This window comes from Melospiza georgiana, chromosome 4 (genome assembly GCF_028018845.1).
Source record: "Melospiza georgiana isolate bMelGeo1 chromosome 4, bMelGeo1.pri, whole genome shotgun sequence".
Lineage (NCBI taxonomy): Eukaryota > Metazoa > Chordata > Aves > Passeriformes > Passerellidae > Melospiza > Melospiza georgiana.
In genome coordinates, this window is record NC_080433.1 from 42,157,513 (window position 1) to 42,177,967 (window position 20,455).

At 40.7% G+C, this 20,455-nt stretch overlaps 1 protein-coding gene across 2 annotated transcripts in view; it reads left to right on the forward strand.

Annotated features, from left to right (window-relative positions):
* The window catches only part of LIN7A (lin-7 homolog A, crumbs cell polarity complex component), a 46,722-nt gene extending 39,699 nt beyond the window's left edge, over positions 1 to 7,023 (forward strand). The window contains exons 5-6 of one of the 2 annotated variants that reach the window (XM_058023091.1): positions 3,074 to 3,282; positions 4,787 to 7,023. In XM_058023091.1, coding sequence (XP_057879074.1) covers positions 3,074 to 3,282; positions 4,787 to 4,829 — 252 coding nt within the window. In that variant the 3' untranslated portion in view covers positions 4,830 to 7,023. Of the gene's footprint in view, positions 1 to 3,073; positions 3,287 to 4,786 lie in introns of both variants that reach the window. The other variant, XM_058023090.1, reaches the window with a different exon arrangement.
* Positions 7,024 to 20,455: the final 13,432 nt, after the last annotated feature.

Below are 20,455 nucleotides of genomic sequence, written 5' to 3' on the forward strand. Positions count from 1 at the left end.
TAAGAAAAGAAAAAAAACCCACTGAAAAGATTATTTAGTCTTCAATGAAAAGAACTCAATGGAATACTTTAGGAAGTTGGTTGTTTAAACTTCACACTGATTTAAAGTTAATTTGGTGGTTGTTTTTTTTCAACAAGTGATTAAAAAGGTGAAAATAGTTTCAATTTACTAATTGATGGATGGTTCTTGAAAAATCCTTTTACTGTCAACAGTATCTAGACAAAGACCAGAAAGGAAAGTGGTTAACATTCAGATATCAAGCTATATTGAATTTGACCCTCTTGTCACCTCTATTTTATGATTCTTCAGTCAAAAATTTGATGTGTGCACTTTAGAATATTTAGGTAATGCAGCAAAAAACACAGTACAAAATTCCCAATTGCATGTGGACGCAAGAGAAAGTTGCTTTAGAGATGCAAAAGAAATATTTTTGTATTCAGAGTGTAAACAACGGAATTCAAAGCTTGAATCCATGTTGATACTTGAAACAATCACAGAATTATAGCACCGTTTGGGTGGGTGCACCTTCCACTAGAGCAGGTTGCTCAGAACCTGTCCAACGTGACTTTGAACTTCCAGGGATGGGACATCTCCAAGTTCTCTGGCAACGTGCTCCAGGGCCTCACCACCTTCACAGTAGTGAGCAACTACTGCTCATAAACCAGTCTTGGGCTAAATAATCTCACACAATATAATTTGTAAAAGGGCAAAAGTTACAGAAGTGATTATTTGTTGCAAACAAGCTTGAGGCAGCACAAAAAATAATCTAAATTTAGCATTGTTCACTGGGACATTCACTCTGTGGTTCTCTTAATTTAGCTGGAGAAAAGCAAATCATGTACAGTATGTACAATAGAATAGACAGTTCAGTGGTGGGACATGAAATGAAATATCTGTAACTTGTTTGTGCTCAATCACTGATGGTTATCCAACTTTATAATTAGGAACATGAAATTAGAGCTGTGTGTTCAGAATCCAGATTTGTTGTCCCAGCATGACTGGGAAGAGTGTTCCTTGAGCTGTTTTGCTGCATGTTAAAAAACAGTGTTTTCTCATTATGCTGAGGATTTTGTAACATACTTTTGTCCCACACCCCCTAAAAATAAAGGAAATTGAAAGCAGTAAGCCCTGCAGATGGCTTGACAAAAACACTTGCTGGTGCCTGTTGATATCTGGCAAAGATTCTGCATTTGTCAGATACCTTGTGTGAGTCAGATACAGAAAGGATGCAAAATAGATTTATAATGACTAATTTGTCAACCAAGTATTTCTGTAGGGATACCTAATAGAAATATTCTTCTTAGTCTCCCAACTTGTGGTCTAGCAGATGTTCTTTTTGTCTTCAGGAAAGTGAATTTTTTTTCTTCTAGATTTATGGCAAGTCTGTGAACCAGGATAGAGTAATTGTTGGTATTTGCCCACACAATATTTGCAGTTCTTTCAGCTGTTCTTGTCTCTATAATGTTTTTCAACCTTCTCTTTCATACAATCTGCCAATGCAATAATGGAAAAAAGAAATAAGTGTATATAAGTATATGAAATAAAAAATTATATGTTAAGTAAATATATACTTTCAAAAACAATTTTACCCATTAGGTAGGCAGTTCTAAAGTAGCATGAGTGTGTCAGATCCTTGCAATGTCCCCCACCCGCATAATCCAGTCAGCAAAGTACCTTGTAGAGGAATGACCGATACCAGCAGGAGTCCTTTGCCAGCCCAGCCTTAGAGGTTTGCAGAGACAGAAGCATTCCCACAGCAAAACAACTCCCTTTGCCCTTTCCTTTTCCATCTCTATTCCACTCCTGCAGCTGTTGTTAAGCAGGTAAAGTTTTTGTAATACTTTGAAAACTGGCGTGCAAGCAGCAATAAAGACACTAAGAGCAAGTTTAACCATCATATTAATAAGAGCTGAAAACTGTGGTTGTCAAGATCTGATTGAGGTGTGTTCAGAGAGTGGGATTTGTGTTTAGCGTCACTATGTTTGCCATTGGTTTTGTCCCCTCTTTGCTTATGGCTCAGAGCATTAGGCTTAATTCTGCATCGTTACCATTCAGATCAATGGGAGTTTTCCATTGACCTGGATAGCAACAAAGTCAAACCCTTCATTTCTAATTGAAAAATACTGTCTAAACTGGAAGAACAAGGCTGGGCACAACCAGGAGAGAAAACAAACAAGCATGAATTCAATGCAGTTTGCTAGGTTGTTGAATGATGTATTAAAACACCCCATCTTATTATTCCCGTACAAAACAATCACAGTTTCTTATTGGTGTTAATAAGAAACATCCAGCATTTTGCAAGCAAAGAAATATTTCTACTGCATGAAGCTTGGGAGGTTACAGTGTTTGTTCATAGCCTGTTCTAAGTTCATGCTGTTGCACAGCAAAACCGAAATGACACCACTGAATATCCTCTCATTTCCTCTGAATGTCCATGCCATACCATTCTGACCATGATTTACAAGCAAAAAAGGAAATATAAGATAATGCCAAATTTTGTACACTTTCTCTCAAGACTTATATTTTCAAAATACATACGAGTTTTAAAACACAGCAGGTAGTAAAACTTTGGTTTATTTTAAATGGGAAGAAAAAGACTTATTTTTAGATTATCTAAAGCCCATGTGAAGGTTACAGATGCTCAGGCTATTGGGTTTTTTTCTGTGCAGAGATACATTTGGTTTTGAAATATGTCCTACAACAAGTGGACAATTGTGCACCATTAGAAAATTTTTCCCTTTTTCTTAAGGTGTGTAACAATGCACATGCCTAAAAGGCATATGATTCCAGTCAGTCCACTTAATGATAGAAATTGAATACTCTATTTAACAGCTGAGTCACCTCCCTCTTTTGGAAATTTACTGTTCCAAACAGCAATAGCATAGAAGTCAGGGCTTGAAAATTAATACATGCCCAGCAGTGCATAAGTGTTGATGCTTTCTTTTTAGCGGTCCCTTAAAAAATGTAAGGCATGGAAACTGTGTAAAACTCTGCCACACTTTCCATATGAAAAAGACACAGCTCTGGATCAAAGCACCATTTTCACTCTTAAATCTGTTCTCCCTGCTCGCAGAGTGTGGAAGGAGAGCACCACGAGAAGGCGGTGGAGCTGCTGAAGGCGGCCAAGGACAGCGTGAAGCTGGTGGTGCGCTACACTCCCAAGGTGCTGGAGGAGATGGAGGCTCGCTTCGAAAAGCTGAGAACAGCGCGGCGCCGGCAACAGCAGCAGCTGCTCATTCAGCAGCAGCAGCAGCAGCAAACTACACAGCAAAACCACATGTCGTAGGTGAGAGGATTCAGTGTTCTTCCCTAGAGTGCTCTGGCAGCACCCCACCTGGGCCAGCCACTTCCAGGGTCTGTCAGGGCAGCGTCTGCTGCCAGAGCCCATCTCAGCCCCAGACAGGAGCAGGGCAGCCCCAGGCCTGGGCACCTGCCTGGGGATGGAGACAGGCTGGGGCATGAGCCCCATGGCTGGGCAGGGCAGGGCTACGGGGAGCTGGAGACTGGCCCTGCTGGGGCATTGCTGGGGCAGGAGATGGCAGCCCTAGTGCCTGACATGAGGCCCTGGGCTGTGGACAGGATGGAGGGAGCCCCAAGGGGGGCAGTCAGGGGCCTGGAAGTACCCTTGGGGACCCAGCCAGCACATACTGCCAGGATGAGCAGAGCTCATTCTTTGGTACCTTTCCACATGGTTTTTCCCAGTAAAGATGCACTTTGACAACAGGTGAAAGGCACTGGAAAATTCTGGAGCCAGTTTCCAACTGATAACCCTGAGATCAAAAGCCACTATGCACTTCTGTCTTATCTGTAAGTGAAAGGAGTCCTGGGAATATTTTTTTATTAATATTAACAACCGGAGCATTTATGACAAGAATATGCCACCGGGTTCTGACAGCTTAAAGCATTTTCAACTAATCTGTTACCACTCTACAATGAAACCTCAAGATTTGCTGGTGGTAGGTGAAGATAAGTCTTTGAAGCCTCTTCCTTGCCACAGGGAACACTTACTTCATTCTGGTCACTCTGCAGGGCACCTCTAAGTGCTTGCTTTTGTATACAGTTTGGTAGGAAGTATTTCATTCACTCTTAACTGACATTCAAAATCACAATAACTTCCAAGAGACTTGCAAGTCTCCCAGTGGTGTGTGAGGTTCAGAGGTTCTTTGTATATGCAGTTTTCTGAAATCAGTGAGAGTTTGTGCTATGAATAAATTTATAGATATGCTCCATTTGCCTAAATAAAATCAAGTAGGATGATTTAAATCTCAACCCTCATCTCATAGCTGTTTGTTCCCAAAACAGTATACATGTATTGAAAGAGTCAGGAAGTGACTCAGAAAGTCCCCAAACGGCCAAAATCTGAAGCTCCCAGTGATGGTCTCATCCTCATCAGTGTTGACACTGACCTCTGTTGGTAATCAGGGGAAAACACCCACCTTGTAAACACCCTGTCCTGTGACCACCAGTATTCCAGATTTGTTGGGGCAAACAAGGGCCCTGAGAAGGTTTTGAATTCCACCTCAGAGCCTCTACTCAGACAAGAGGTATAAACAGTAGTATTTCATGAAGTAAGTTTGGGGTTTCTAAGTAAACCAAGGCCATTGCAGGAGACAGACATACACATGAAGTTTTTAATTCTTTTCAGTTGCCTAAATCATTTCATTAGCAAGTAAGGAATTTTTGCTGATTTTAAATTGAAAGGGAGAAATGGCAGGCAGAGACAGCCACCAGCTTAATTCCTCAATTTTTTCTACTTGCTCTGAGCAATGTGTTTCTTTAATTCTAGGTTGTTCTCGAGAAAGAAGAAGCCTCAATCAAGAGTTCAGTAATCAGGCAACCAGAGCTGTACTCTTCCAGCAAAAGAAAACAACTACAGGAACATGAAACAGAATTCATCTGGAGAATGTACAGTACCAGACTAAAGTGAGTTGTAGGGAGGGCACCATCATGGTAAGGCTTTTCAGCACACAGTGGTCACAGATACATTTGCTTCTGTGACTCTGTTCCCAGTGAGAACAGCATGATTGGTAAACCCTATGAAACAGCAAAGTCCAGGGCTTCCAAATAATTCTGTTTGATCTCCTCTTGCACTCCTTACTCTGACAAATTTCTAGTTGGCTTTCTCTAGGCACTGAAAGTTTTGTTTAGGGAGGCTAAGATTGGCTGCTTTTGAGAGCAGGATCTTTCTCTACAGTTATCTCCAAAAATGAAAAACATCAGTTCAAACTTTTGCCACAGACATCAAACTTGTACATCACGCTTCATAACCACTTTGTACTATATCTGGTAGAGCTGTTTTAACCTAACTTCCTGTTTATAATTTTCAGATTTCCCTCTGGAAATAGCAATTTACTATATTTATAAAGTATTCCATTTGTAGAAGCAATTGGCTTTTTACTCTTGGTGTTTCCATATATTTTATTATGCATCAACAGAGTGAAAAAGTTTTAGGTCAACTTTAATTTTATTAGTAGTAAAGTTAGGGAAGCCTAGAACTGTATTTTTAAACGTAGGTATTGCTTGTATCTATTATAGTTACTATTCAGAAATCTATAACTGGACATATTATATATTTATTCAATAAAATATATATTGTCTGAATGTACCTGTTAGAGAAGTAGGGTCTTTGCTTAGCATGTATTGCAAATGTAGTAAGCTAATGTTAGCAAAAGACCAAGCTTTGTTTGGCAGATATTACTGTGATAGCATAATCTCTGCACTTCTGTATTGTTTAATTTATTTTCCAGTCTAATGTTAATATATTTCAGAGAGGAGGAAATGTAAGTTGTTTCTTTTAGGACTCACACATTATCATTTAAATCAATTTGAAATTACAGTCTGACTTTTTTTTTAATTAAACTGAACTGGAATGTGCAAGTAAAATCTGTAAGTTCTTAAGTTTACATGTCTGCTTTTCCAAAGAAGATAGTCAAAGCTGGAGGGCCATAAATGTCATCTGCTTTCAAGAAAATAAGAAAATGGATTCTCAAATCCTTAAAAGAAGATCATTTTTACATGCCTTCTATGCTTCATTAGAAAAGACTTGGGGGAGAAAAGGGGATTAGGGGAAAACCATACAGTCATTGCATGTTGGAAACTCCTGCTGATGTCAGTGAAAGTTCAATAATGTGCAGAATGGAATGTACAAATGGTCAGAAACAGTGTTCTGGTTATGAACTTGGAACCAAGTCAGAAGCAATTAATATATTGGAGGGTCTATTCTCAAACAGAGAGAGACAAAGCAAAACAGGGTAAATTGGCAGTATCATAGCATATGTTAGAAACCAAATGCAGGCTAGCCAACAGACTTGACAGTGTTTGATCAGTGTAAGTAGCCATTGAAAGGAAATTACTGTATGTTTAAAACCAAACAGCATGAATTCATCTAGAGAAGCCTCGTTTTATACAGAGAGGTAATTATATTCAGTAATCATTGGTGACAATACCAATTAAGAGCGTGGAGCTTGAGAACTACCAGAACTGAAGATGAAATATATTGTATTGTGCTCTGCACGGTGTCTTTTTATACTTAATAAAATTGTATGTACCTATTTTAAAACTGTTCTCAAACAGGCATTGCTGTTAATATTGAAAGTTTTTAAGTTGTTATTATGACTGCATATAACGGTCTTGTATCTCATCGGTATGATTAGGATTACCCTGATAGCTACATTTTCAGAGACCAAGTATTCAGATTTAGTCAGCCCACTGTACTGCATTTTTCCAAACCACCTCTCAACCTCCTTCCCTCCTCTTCCTCAAAAAATTTGAGTGGAATGTGCTGATTAATAAATTTCAATAATAGACTGTCATTCATATAGAGAAGCATATAAAATTCATTTTCATATATTATTATTCAATAAATTATTTATACACATTAAAATTAACATTCTAGTCTTTACCAACATTTAACAGTAAGAACTGTCAATGACTTTGAAGTGAAAACAGGAAGAAATAGCTTTCTGTTGCTTTTCATGCCCCTTACTGATCAATAAAACATACAGCTACATAATCTCAAAATAACCACTGTCCCTAAGCCTGTGATATGGTTTTGGATTTTAGTCAGTATTTTCATTTATGATTTAAATGTATTTAGTCCTGATTTAACATGGTACTTCCACGTGTGCACATGAGCTGAATTAGTATTCAGAAGAAGTGCAGGGAAGACAACCCTTTCCACATGTAGGTCTGCAGCTATTTATAGTGCATTGTATTTTAACTGATTGGTCTCCTGGCATTTGCTGTTACACTACACTAAACTGATATTCTTTCAGTCAACTTAGTGAGTTTTATTGCCTATATTTACCTTTGGGGCTCTCCCTCATGTTTCTCTGCAGTGGCAGCAAACTGAGGTTGAAGATCCAAGATGCCTTTTTTGTCTCTTTATTACAGTAGCCAAAGGAGTGTTTACACACTCTTGCATCACATTCACTTACACCAAAGTTCCAGATGCAGGATCCAATTATAATAGAGATTTAGTATTTAGTGTTGGTGGTATTTACTTAGTGAAGTTGATGGCTCTGCTGTGCTAGCCATAGCTTTTCTGTTTGTGTTATTTGATGTGACTGGCACTTTATAAGGTATTGAAGAACTCCATAGTCTTTGATAAAGCAAAAAGCTCACCAGCTTGAATTTCAGAATTACACAGAAAAGTGTCTGGAAGTACTAAGGACCATTCCACGCTATTAGCTAGAGGCAGTACTGTCCCTCCATAAGTATTAGTGAGACTGTTTCCATATCCAGCATCTAATAAAACAAAACAGATTTCTAAACCTGAGAGTATTTTGGGACAGTTTGCAAGAATGTGCTGCCTGCTGTACACGTCTGATGAGACATACAGCTCATTGTGCTTAGCCATGAGAAGGTCAGGTTGAATTAGGGATGTGCTCAAACAGTCTTGCAAGCAGACCCGTGTTAACCCTGTTTGTCCATGAAGTAAATGCAGTCTGAACGAGCAGAAAGATTGATACATGTTTGATGAATTGATTGTCTCTACCTTCAGCTGTCCAAAATCAAGCTGTGGAGCTGTTTCCAAAGTCAAGAGTTGGAAGTATCCATTAAATGTGATTCATTTCACCTGTCTCTGACATACATCTTAAAATATAGTTAGGCATTCTGTTAAAAAGATCATAAGCAGAGCCACTACTAAACAACTTAAACTACTAGCTTGGAATAAATAATGGCTTTTAAGGGGGTGTTGCTGCTACACTCATACACAGCTTTGAAATAACAAATAAAAAGTCCCCAGTGTTTGAATCCCCTAATCTTAAACCTCTACCTGCATAGCTCAGACGACCAAGAGGCCTTGCACATGTTCTGCTTTGTAAGGAGGCTCCTGTCACTACAGATGTATGTTCTGAACCGTTCTAAGAAATTTAAGAGCTCAGCACAGGTATTGTTAGCAAAATGCTTTGGTTGTGGTGCACACAGGAGCAGATTGCAACAAGCTTCAGCCTGTGAATGCTAATAGCAGAAGTCTCTACTGCCACCCCAGCACTGGGCTAGCGTGTGTGCATTTTACAATACCTGCAACCAGAAAGATGAACTATTGCTTTTGATTTCTGTTCACAATCAGAGGTGCACAAAAATGACAACCATTAAACTTCCACCATAGGGATTTGGGATAACAAAAGTCATAGCAAAACTTGCCCAGTTCTGGAATCTAAAACCTGCAGCTATCTAGGATTAAGTAAAAAGATTACAAAAGCAGATGTCTAAAAGGAACAGCCAAGATCCAAGAGGAAAAAAAGTCACATAGGAGTTTAACCTCTGATTATCTTTCCAGTTGCTTTCTTATAGTTGTTTTCACATATTCTTGTCAACTCATCGAGCACAAGAAAAGTATATGCTTCAGCAATTGCAATTCCTTTGGTCAAAATCACAAAGAGCTGATAAGGTAGGGGAGTAACTCTCGCTTCCTCTCTCTGAGATGTGTGAAGCTGGATTGTAGCATCTCTGCGCGGCAGGCGGAGCTCGCAGCTGAAGGACCGTGCCAAGGGAGACGCCTAGTGTGAAGCGATGCTCATGGCACCGGGAGCTGCTCGCTCCGCCGGCACCGCTGCGCGCTTCTCTCCTCCCAGCCTTACAAAGCTGCACGCAGAGCTGTACGCTGCCGTCGTCCAGCGTATTGCCACACATTTTACAGTGAGTGCACAGTTCAGAACTGAACTCCATTTATATGTAGAATAACGCCACAAGAGTTAACTCCCTGTGTTAAGAATGGCAAATAGCATAGGATTGCAAATATTAACATGGTGTTGGACTGCACACAGGGTCTGATCCCACTTCACCTGCTGTTGCTGCTGCTGAAGATTGTACATGTGCTGATGAAAAAAATGTCCCCAATGCTAGGCAAGTGTGTAACCTACATTGAAGTAAAAAATAGATGAAGCACATCTCCATGCCTTGCTGAAGGGAGCCATGTAAACTAGGTGCAGTAACAAATCAGTGTAAGCCATGAATCTCCCACTGCAGCAGCTGCTCTGCTTTTAGCAGGGACTTGCCAAAGATATCCATGAAATTGGGTTTCCATTGTATCTGTGATTGTCTCAAAGATGGTAACAGTCTGCACCACTGCCTGGCACCTAGCTGGTACCACCGCCTACCCTCCTCAGAGGGACACCCAAATAGAATCCTGGATCATTAGATCCAAGCTGTAGAGGCATTTTTATTTCTCCCCTTCTAGACACTCCTGAAATTTCTTCCTCTTCCTCCACCACAACTTTAATCGAGGCGTTGATATTTAGCTGAAGTATCCAGGCATCTAAAAGTTCTCCTTTTTTCAGCAGGGAAAACCATCAAGAAGCTACATTTTGTGTGCCACATCTTATATTCTCAGGCAGATTTCTCTCTGAAAGGCCCTGGGAGAAGGCAATACCCCAAGAAGCACCAGCTTGACAAATAAATACAGGAGCCCTCAGAAAACTGGCACCACTTCTTAGTAGAAAGGATAGAGGAAAGAAGTCAATATTATAAAATAGTCCTATTTTCAGCAAGCTCCAGAGCTAAAGCCCAGGCTCTGACAGCCTTCCCTGTTTGTTTCGGACCAGATGTCCTGTTTAGTTTTCATGTTCTGACTATGGGGCTTAACAGCAGCCCAAGTTCTCCAGTTCTGTTAGAAACTCCCTTATTCTTAAAAAGGTTACAATCCTAGGCAGGGAAGGGTATCAGGAAACCTGTGCTCACCCTGCAGTTTTCTGGTGTGACTACCTATTTGCTAAATTTAGACTTTAAGGCAAGGTAAGGCAAAAAATATATTTTGTCAGAACGCATGCCAATTGCTTTAAGTAATAATCTGACAGCTATAAACAAGTTTTACACTGAGGCTGGTTTCTTCCCTGTACCCCTGGCTAATTCTAGGATGATTATTTAAATCTGCATGGAGTAAGGATGTGAGAAATGTCATTGACTCCCAACAAAGTGCAGGTGATTTCATTGCAATACAAAAGAGTCTCCAACCAGAGTCTTTGCTGAACTAATGAACCCTCAGCAGGTGTCTGCATTACAATTTGTACACCTCCAAAGCATGTTTTAGATGCAGTCATCTTGCCTTTATTAAATTATTCAGCTCAGCTATGCAGGTGATCTGGCTTACTGAGGAGATGAATGCAATCTTAAATCAAATTTGCTCTGTAAGCCAAGAGTCAAAGAATGACAATCTTCAAAGGTGGAAAAAAATAGGAGGGAAAAAAAGAATAGGTCGAATTGTCAAATCAGATGAAGATTTGGCATGTTTCTTTGTCTATAAAACTCACTGTTGAAACAGCTGAAGTGACTCAGAAGTCAGGCAGAACACCTGATTTTATTTTCAGAGACCAGTGTCAGTGAAGGTGCAATTAATTGCAGCTACCATCTCTCTACTGCTGAGGGAACAGTTATCTCCAAGAGGTGATTTCACCTCATCTGTGTAATGGTTACTGACACAATTTTTTTTTTCCCCAGTGATGACAGAAGAATTTTCTAATCATTCTCCTCCATCCTTCTCCTTTGCCAATCCTAATTCCCATCTCAGCTTTAACATGTTTCTCCTTCAGCCAGCGTAGCAGCAAAGAACCACTGTCTCACTTTCCCCATTGAAAGTACTGTGGCTTCTTGGTTTGTCTGTAGGAACATCCTATTCCCAACTTGTCACTGAAGAAAATATATTGGGTAGTTATATCTCTTCCATCTCAATAATGGGAAATGCCTCTTTTCCTTCATTCACTACAGAGGGAACTTACAAGAATATATGAAATAAAAAGCCTAAATTTTAGATGCTGCAGATTGCAACATTTTAGCTGATAAACACAAAAAGTTTTACCACAGGACAGTAACTGCCAGAGATTAGTGCACAGAAGGCAAGCAAATTCTGACTGTATGAAGTGGTGCCAGTAACTGAGACCCAGAATGACGTCTGTGCATGTCTGCAGCACATAGACAATGTTGAATCAACAACTTAACTGAACAGGCCTGGCTCCTTCAGCCCATCATCACAAGAGAGGTGCTCCAGTCCCTTCATCATCCTTGCTGCCCTCTGCTTGACCTGCTCCAGGAGCTCCATGACTCTCTTGTGCTGAGCAGCTCAGAACCGGGCACAGCACTCCAGATGTGGCCTCGCTAGGGCTGAGTAGAGGAGCAGGATCAGCATTATTTATAACTGAGAAGCTTGGGAAGCAGCAGAAAAAAGGCTCAGTTTAAATGCATAAGGACAGCATCCACACTTCCCCAGGAACCCAGACAGAAAATGGTTTTGTGGATTTTGATGCCACTCCACATCATAACAACTTCTGAGAGGTATAAACAGCAGCCTGGCTCTTTGTTGTGCACTAGTAATAGCAAATGGATTTATTCAGGCAGAGTACACTTTTTGATCAGTTTTTCCTTTCAGAAAAGAGATAAACAGGTTCAAGCAGGATAAGTAGTTAGATGCATCCTATGTACTGTGAGATGGACCTTGCTGCTTTAGCATCCTTAAATGTATAAAATCTCAGGAATCTGACATGGGTGACTGCTACCACTTTAAGTCACTCTAAGTTACAGGATTTTAGGGAATAGAGGTTAAAAAAAAAGGCAACCAAGTGACAAATGCTGGTCACAGAACAGTGCAAGCATGTAAGGAATCATGCCAGATTATACCAGCTTTTGCTGTGGTGCAGCAAAGGACAAAATTTTCTGCCTGGACATTTCTGCATCCTTCAGCATTATGAGTCACTGTCCACACACATATTCATTTTGAGGGTATTCAAGCCAGGAACGACTTGAGCATTGGAAAAAAAATGACCACATTCTATGATCTGCTGCAAGATCCCAGGATGCCCCCCAGTCCTTAAGATAGTGCAACACTGCACTTTGAAGCTGAATTTTCTCCAAAATATGAGAGATACAATGCAACAACATGCTCCAGATGTGTGCCTGAGGCTACTGCTATTTCATCCTCAATTCATTAACCTCCTTCCCCACAGAATCAAAATTCAACAACAGAGGTTACAAATACCTGCAGCATTCTCAGATTTCTCTTTGTTTTTCATTCAATGCTCTCAGTTGCTTCAAGTAATATGCAAACCTGTTCATCCTTCTTGGACATAACTATTTGAAGTACAGTGACCGCTGGAAAGAAACTTCCTCCAATATTTGATGAAGGCAGAGAATAAATTATTATACATTGCTATTCCAGTATGTACACTTGATGTCTATCAGAAACCTTGTTATAATTGTCCTAGAGCTCCATCTCATCCTAAGAGGATGAGGTTTGGCTAGGAGACCTCCTCTAGAAGGCAAAGAGGTCTAGAAATACCCAAAGAAGTAGCCAAGTCATTCAGCAAACAGTTGTGGTGGATTAGGACCTCACTATTCCTACTGCTCACATTCCACCCAGACCACAGCAGAGCTGATAGAATTTCCTGTCACAGGGTCTCCAGTTCACAGCCCACAAAGATCCACCTTCCTCAGCATCCCAGTGGGTACAAGGCTCCTGCTCCAGGATATCCACCCAGTCTGAAGAGGCATGGGCTGTAGGTCCTGACCCTGCCTATTTGTGCTGAATGAGAAGTATGCCTCCTTTGTGACCAAAATATATGTTGCAAGGGACACACATGAAAATGAGGATGAGCAGACTGCTCCCACCATGTCTGAGCACACACAAGAAGCCTTGTCACAGGACTGTATGTGCTGTCCTTGCAGGATGGGAAATACCAACAGTTTAGCCATGTAGTAACTGTGCTTCCAGGCACATGACCAAAAAGATCTCAGAGCCCTTTAGAAAGAGAGTATTATATGCCACACAACTCATCCATCCCAAAACCTGGGGGAAAAGGAAGCAGAAATCTGATTTAGGGGCAAATTTAATGTCTGAGAAGCCAAAGTCACGTGCAAGCTGAAGGAAGGACCATCTAGTTTAGTCCATGCAGTAATGCAATTCAAATATGCACTGGAGACACCAGGCCCTGAAACACCCTTTTCTCTCCTAATCAAAACAGTTCTTTCAACACAGGCAGAAAAGGGCACAAACTCATCTTCCCACATCATGAGTGAGTGCTGTAGGTGACAACCCAGTTAATAAAAGGGGAACAATTGCACATCCCCTTTTACTTTGTAAATGAAGTACTTATCCCTGCTTAGACCATGAAACACAGGGCTTGGGCAAAGGGTGAAAAGGCAGACAGACAGAAAGAAAGATGGACAGATTGATCGTGACTGGGGAAAGACACTATATTCCAATCCAGATTAAGACACTTAAGTAAGACTTGTTCTTCATCACATTCTTGCTATTTAGGCAGAGCCCTGCTTCACAGGATGAATTCCCAGAGATGACACTGGGGCCCAGATGCCTCTCCCCATATGTTGAGAATTTCCCACATTCCCAGTGTTCTGTATAGCTTTACAAGGACAAGGCCCTTGGCACCGGGCATCCCTAACCCAGCTTGTGGACCTGGAGTCTCTGATTCTCAGCTATATTTAAACACCTAATCCCCCTGGAGAATTTGAGCCTTCATCTGCCATAGTATTTTGTAAAGTGCCTAACTCCTGTACATTTCAATATTTTAAATAGTACACTTGATTTTTTAGTCATATATTTAAAATTCTGTACTTCAACAGAAGTACAGAAGAAGAATGCCATTTTTAGAGAAATTAAATTTTTTAAAAATTCTATATTCTGTAAAAAATCTGTCCCTTAAGTTTCAGAATTTGGGGGGGGGGGGTGGAGAAGCAGAGTTCAGACTGTGTCCTGTACTTCCTACTTTTTTTATTCAGACTGGAATGATTAGAGCTACTACTGGGCCCTGAATAGATTTACCACTTTCAAATACTCCCCAGTGACAGCTGAGAAGCATAATGATGCTTTATCCCACATTAGTGACAAAATAAATTGCTTTTCCAGCGCACACACAGAGCTTTATAAAAAGAATAATCCCACTGGAAAAAGGATTCTTCAGCTTTGAATTCCTGCACCCAAAAGGGCCTCAGCTGCAGCAGCTCTCTCTGGAGAAGCCAGAGGGAGTAAAAGCTCACAGAAGTGCAGGGTGTCACTTGAAGGTAGGCACTTCTATTAAGACCAAAGTAATATATATTACAGTGTTCTTATCTTTGGGTGCTGCTGAATTATTTTAATTTTATAAGTATTTGTGTGTTATACTTTCTGCTGGATTGGGGTTATGCTTATAAATTCCAATTTTCAGGCTACGGCTATTTAAATCACATTTGGCTCAGATGCACAGCATATGCTTTCAGTATGATTCAGGGTTTTTCCCCCTTCTCTTACCAGGTGCTTCATTTCATTTAATTGCAGTGGGAGAACTGCAGCATCAAAAGTAATCCAGAGGTTCTTCTCCCTGCTTCCAGTTGTAAGTTAGAGCCCGGGTCTGCATGTCTGCCACGCCAAACAGCACCGACATCAGCTCTGACCTGCCAAATCCTGCCTGAGCATGCACATCATCAGAAAATTTTGATGATTGTTTAATATTGGGGCAATGCTCTAATTCTTACAGCACAGGCAGTTCTCAGACAACCCACATTTTCAACTGGATTATACACTGCTTTTCTCCTTTTCAAAAGGAAACAGGAAAAGGGAACATAAAAGCATTCATAAACCACCAAATATTTGCCAGACACATTTCTTCCTGTAATTAGAGGAAGAACAGTTGTAGGTGTTGCTCACAGCTTTTAAACAAGTGAACTTCAAGATTAGAATCAAACAGAGCTATTCAGGTAGCTAAAAGATGCTGAATCTCACCCTTGCAGAACTGCTGATTCCAGGAGCCCCTAACATCTCTAAAGGCCCTGAGCTTTCTGAAAGAATCACCTGTAGCAGTATGATGGTAAAGCTATGGGCAAAGGCTTTGCCTGAGACGCTACAGACATCTACATAAAACATACCAGGATTACATATAAATAAAATTACATGAGGGCTGAAGATTCAGTCAAGTATCACGTGACCAATCCCCCCCCAAATACTCCTATATCATTTTAACTAAAGAATCTGGTAATACTGTCATATTGGCTTTCTTCCTTCCCCCAAATAGACTCCATTTTTCGGCTTTAAATTTGCTAAAACCTGCATATATAAAGTATGTTCGTGGACAGGTATTTCAACTGGTTCAAAAGGATGTGAAAATAAACTTTGTTGCATCTTTCTCTAATATTTCAGACATACTGATTTCTTTTTAACAGATCTGATTTTTTTTAAAGTGGAAGGTTTTATCATGTGTTCAGCAACGTTTTCTCTCCGGATTTCTTTCTAACTAAACAGATAGGCAAAGGTTTTTTTAAAATTATTAGTCTCCAGAGGAAGGGTTCTTCAAGAGCTCCTTGCACTTGCTACCTATCAATAACTACTGAGCTAAGTAAGGCGGTACCTACCTATCTTACCTATTTAGTAACAGCTGATTGGTATTCAAGACCATCAAAACAACACTGCAGTTATTGTGAGCACAATTGTGAGTTATTGTGAGATCCTACTTCTAGATATCATGGCCAAGTTAAACAAAAAACATGATTATACTTGATATGCCAGTGTGTGAACAGAGTGTGGGCTCTGGCTCTCAAGTACACTGCTAGTTATGTGAACTACTGTATCCATTATAATTGCAATAAAAAGCAATTTTCCACAGTACTTTTCATTTAAAGAAAAATTCCTCTCAAATGGGGGCTCCTCTGGGAATAGGGAAGCAAGTCTCACAAGGGTTTCTGAGCTGAAAGAATCAACAGAAACCTTCTGCCACAGGAGCAGGAAGGCTGGGCTGGTACCAGAGGGCCCTGGGCAGACTTGGGGGCTGGGGCAGCTTCTGAGACATAGGCTCACCACAGTTAAGCTTCACTATCAGCTAGGCTAGTCCTTGTTTCAGCCTGAGCACCAAAGCTGTGCCCCTGCCCTTGTTTACCCTCAGCAGCAATAAACCCCTCCTTTTGAAAGCAAGGGAACAGTTTCAGATACCAGAGGATTTGACGCAGAGGATCTGGATATTTTAATGTTGTTCAGGCTTCAGTCATCATGAATATCAGTTTACAGCTTGGCACATAAACAGTCCATTTTTGAAGCATGAGAAAACGAATATATTGTAACTATACTCTGGGCCTTCTGGCCCAAATCTGTTCCTGGTGAAACTCCAGGGGCTTCAGTGGAGTTGCAGGAAGAATAAACCTAGCTGTCTAGCTGTACTTTATAATACAATATTTCTGATTAAAGGACAGTTTACATGAAGATAAAGAGATGTTTCTGTATATATTCAACCCAAACGGGACTCAAACTTATTCATGTAAACAAGCACATTGCTTATCAACAATAAAACTCTATATAGATGGGAAAAATGGACAATAAAAAGAAGTAAAAAGCAATGAATAGGACTATTCACTTTATGAAAAGGAATGTTAGTAATCATGGTATTGTTGAAAGAATGTATTAAAGCAAGACCATACACCAAAATACATATTTCTTTTTTTCTTATCTTCCACAGTAAAGAGAGTGATGGGGATGTGGGTTGTAGGAGGCAGACATGGTCAGGATACTCCTCAGAGCAGATCACTTCTGCTTGAGAAGTCCAATTTCATAAAGGCTTTCTAAAGCTTTTCTAAAGGCTTTCACTGTGTCATTTATTAGAAGTTTAGAAATAACAAGTTTCATGTTTCAAAGTTCAGTCATTTTTGTATTTCGCCCAGGAAATAAACATGTGAGAAATTGTGGTTCAGGCACTGGTAGGATACAGCTGCCTCAGCCCTTGTTTACTTGGTTTCTCCTCTACTTCATGCTCAGCATAAGGGATTTTGGAGTTATTAAACTTTTTCCCAGAGTCACTATCCCTTTACTCCATATTGAGTAGCTGCATATACAGCCATGTGACCACTGCTCTCCCTTTCTGTGGCTAACCTTCCTGGCTTCAGCAGGATTCCCCTTTTTTCTGTCACCACGTGTGTCTTCCAAAGGGAATTCCCAATATGAGACAGGCACTTTCTCCCAGTCTGGGTGTTAAGTCACCCATAGTTCCAGCAATCAAACAGCTTCAGATTAGTGGGGTGTCTGCTTTCCCACCACGTGAAGCACCTTCATGGGATGTGTCTTCCTTGGCCAGTTGCACCCAGGAACAAACTCCTCACTGGATGTCACACACTACCTGTGACCAGGTAAACAGTTGCACAAAGTTTGCAAGGAAGAGGAGGGTGAATGTTAAACTCAGTATGAGGCCCAGAAAAATCCCCATTTAATCATGCTCAAATCTCACTAGGAGCTCAAATCTTACTGTTTAGGTGCTGTGTAAGTCTTCACTACTGCAGGCATCCAAGAGGATGGTGCTCATCCATTTGAAGAAGTTTTACAGTCAAACTGTTCCCATTTGGGAATTCACAGCATTATATACAACCTGTGAAAAAAAGGCCTGAAGGACTCCCAGCTGCTCAAGACACAATATTAATGAAATGCAGGAATCCTAGGCTCAGAATGACAGCTATTGGTAGGCATAGACCCAGAGGAGAAGTGAGTGTTGTGTCTGCTCCCGATATCAGTTTGATGCTATCCAAAGGAGACAGAACCATGGCAGTGAGGACAGAGCAGAGGCAGGCACCTCCAGACGACTGACTGACTCTACTCCAGCCAACTAGAAGGGGTGTCAATGCTTTTAAAGTTACTTTTTCAAGTCATGTTATATGGATTTTTAAAACAGAAAATAGTATCTGTTCAAAAGCACTTATTTGCAGAAGATCAGAGAAATAGAGAAAAAATGCACATTTTTTCCTCTGCTGCTACTCCAGGTCTGAGGGCCTCTCAGAGAGTGTCAGACCCAAATTCACCTGATTTAATGCAGATACTGAAGCACCTTTCTGATCTCTCTCTGGGCCTGCTGACCCTCATATATCATGATATCACTTTTTTCAAGCACAGATGAGCAATGCATTTGGCATCATAGCCAGTAACATTTTTCAGCAGATTGCCAGGCGGCTCATAAAGGTTACTAATGCTCAAGAAGTAAACTAACTCAATGGATCAATGATGCCTTTCAGCTGGTCAGGGGAGTGGAAAGCAGGAGACTTTTGAGAAAGTAGCAGTACAATGTTTTTCATGATAAGCGTTCAAGATGCATAACCTCCTGGAGATAGGAAAGTGGGGCACTTGCTAGATAAAGGGACAATATATTCCACTGTGATTGGGAAGGGGACAGCCCATGGGTGTATCTCTTGGATTCTGTGGAGTGAACACCATGAGATGCAGTGAGGGTAATAGTCACTAATGAAGCCTAATACTCAACAGCAAACTCCATTAAAAAAAAAAAAGAAAGAAAAAAAAAAGAAAGAAAGAGAAAAAACAGCTCTGCTATCTGGTTTTTTTTTTTAGTCATTCCAGTAATCCAACTGGCTGTAGGAGAAGCCTGACTCTAATGCCCTGGGGCAGCACACAGACAGATACATTGATACATTGCTCACTCCCTCCACATTTGGGGGTGAACCCCTCAATCCCTCACACAGGGTCAAATCAGCCAGCAGGACTCCAGCCCAGTCTCCAGCTGGCCAAGCTCATTAGGCCTTCAGTTGCCAGGAGGGCAGTTGTGGCCAGCTGTAAGGCTGATACCCCATGCAGAACCTGCCAAAGGTCAGAAGTCAGCTGGCCAGCTGTGAGTCCTCCAGCACGCCAAGGTCCAGCTGAGAGGAGCAGGGAGAAGTGATGAGCGAGCCAAGGGTTCTGCAGAGGAGAAGGTGCAGAAGAAGGAGGGAAGAAGGGAATGAGGGAGGAGGTTTAGGGTGGGGAGAGGTCAGCTGCCTGCTGTGGTAAAGTCCGACTGCTGATAAGCAGGGTGAACTGGGAAGAAGAGATGCTGATTTTCCACTGAAATGTAGCTGTGAATTTGAGGTGTTCCTAGGCATATTTAGACAAGCACTACAAATAAAGATCCCTTCATCCTCCAAGAACTAATTACTAAAAATGTATCACTTTTAAGCCTTACCACAGGAAAATAAAGAGTTTGATCTTTTCCTAGAGGCAAAGGGAGTGGTTTTCCACACAAGCAACTCAAGAAATTTGAACATTAGGAAAGCAAGATTTTTGTCTTGATGTTATATTTAAGATATCTTTTCCAGGTTTCTATGTTAGTTTTGCAATGTACAAATGTCCCTTTTGATCTGAATTTAAAATATTTATTTTACTAAAGATCTCTGTTTAGTTTATTAACAAAAGATACAAGAGACTTCACACACAAAAAAACCAAAGCTCAGCTGCCTCCCTCAGTCATAATTTAAGCCAAATATGCATGGTTTTCAGAGGTAAAATACAACATTTTTGTATTCTAAAAAGTGTACAGAATTGTGCCCTTCCTTGCAGTGAGTGGTAGTCAGAAAACTTGCTGTAACACACCTTCTGTGTTATATTCATTATTCTGACACCATGAAGCATCCCTGCATCTGCCACCTGCCTGTGAGGCCACTATATGCTGCCCCAGAGCCTTAAGCAATCAGTAGCAATCAGTGGAGCTCAGATTTTCTAGACCATCACCTTCTTATTTATTTCTTGGTACAGCCTTCCTTAAATGAACATGTTTCATATAGAATACAAATCTTTCTTTTCAGTTCCACTTATTAATATTATGAAATATATAAAATCTGACTAGAACAGTGTATCTCCCAACAGCCTCTTTGTTCTCCCCAATCCACAGACTGAAGGCAGTTTCATGGAGTTCACTTCCACTGCTTACAAGGATTATTGCACTTTTCGCCTCAAGGGAGTTTTTTCATAGGTGTCCTGGAATTTTTTGTTTCCCAGGTGTGTATAGCAAAACCTAGAGGTTGTAAACTACTGTAGTAGGACTTGGGAGCCTATGGACAAACATCCCCCCGACGGAATGCTTCTCCTCACACTCTGAAAATCTACTTCTCAGAAGTATTGACCTTTCTGCGACTCCTAAAATGTCTGCCAGCCAAAGAGAGGTGTACATTACCAGCATGTGATTTGCTAGTGTTACTCTGCATACTTCATCCGAGATCACTTGCCAAGGTCAGCACT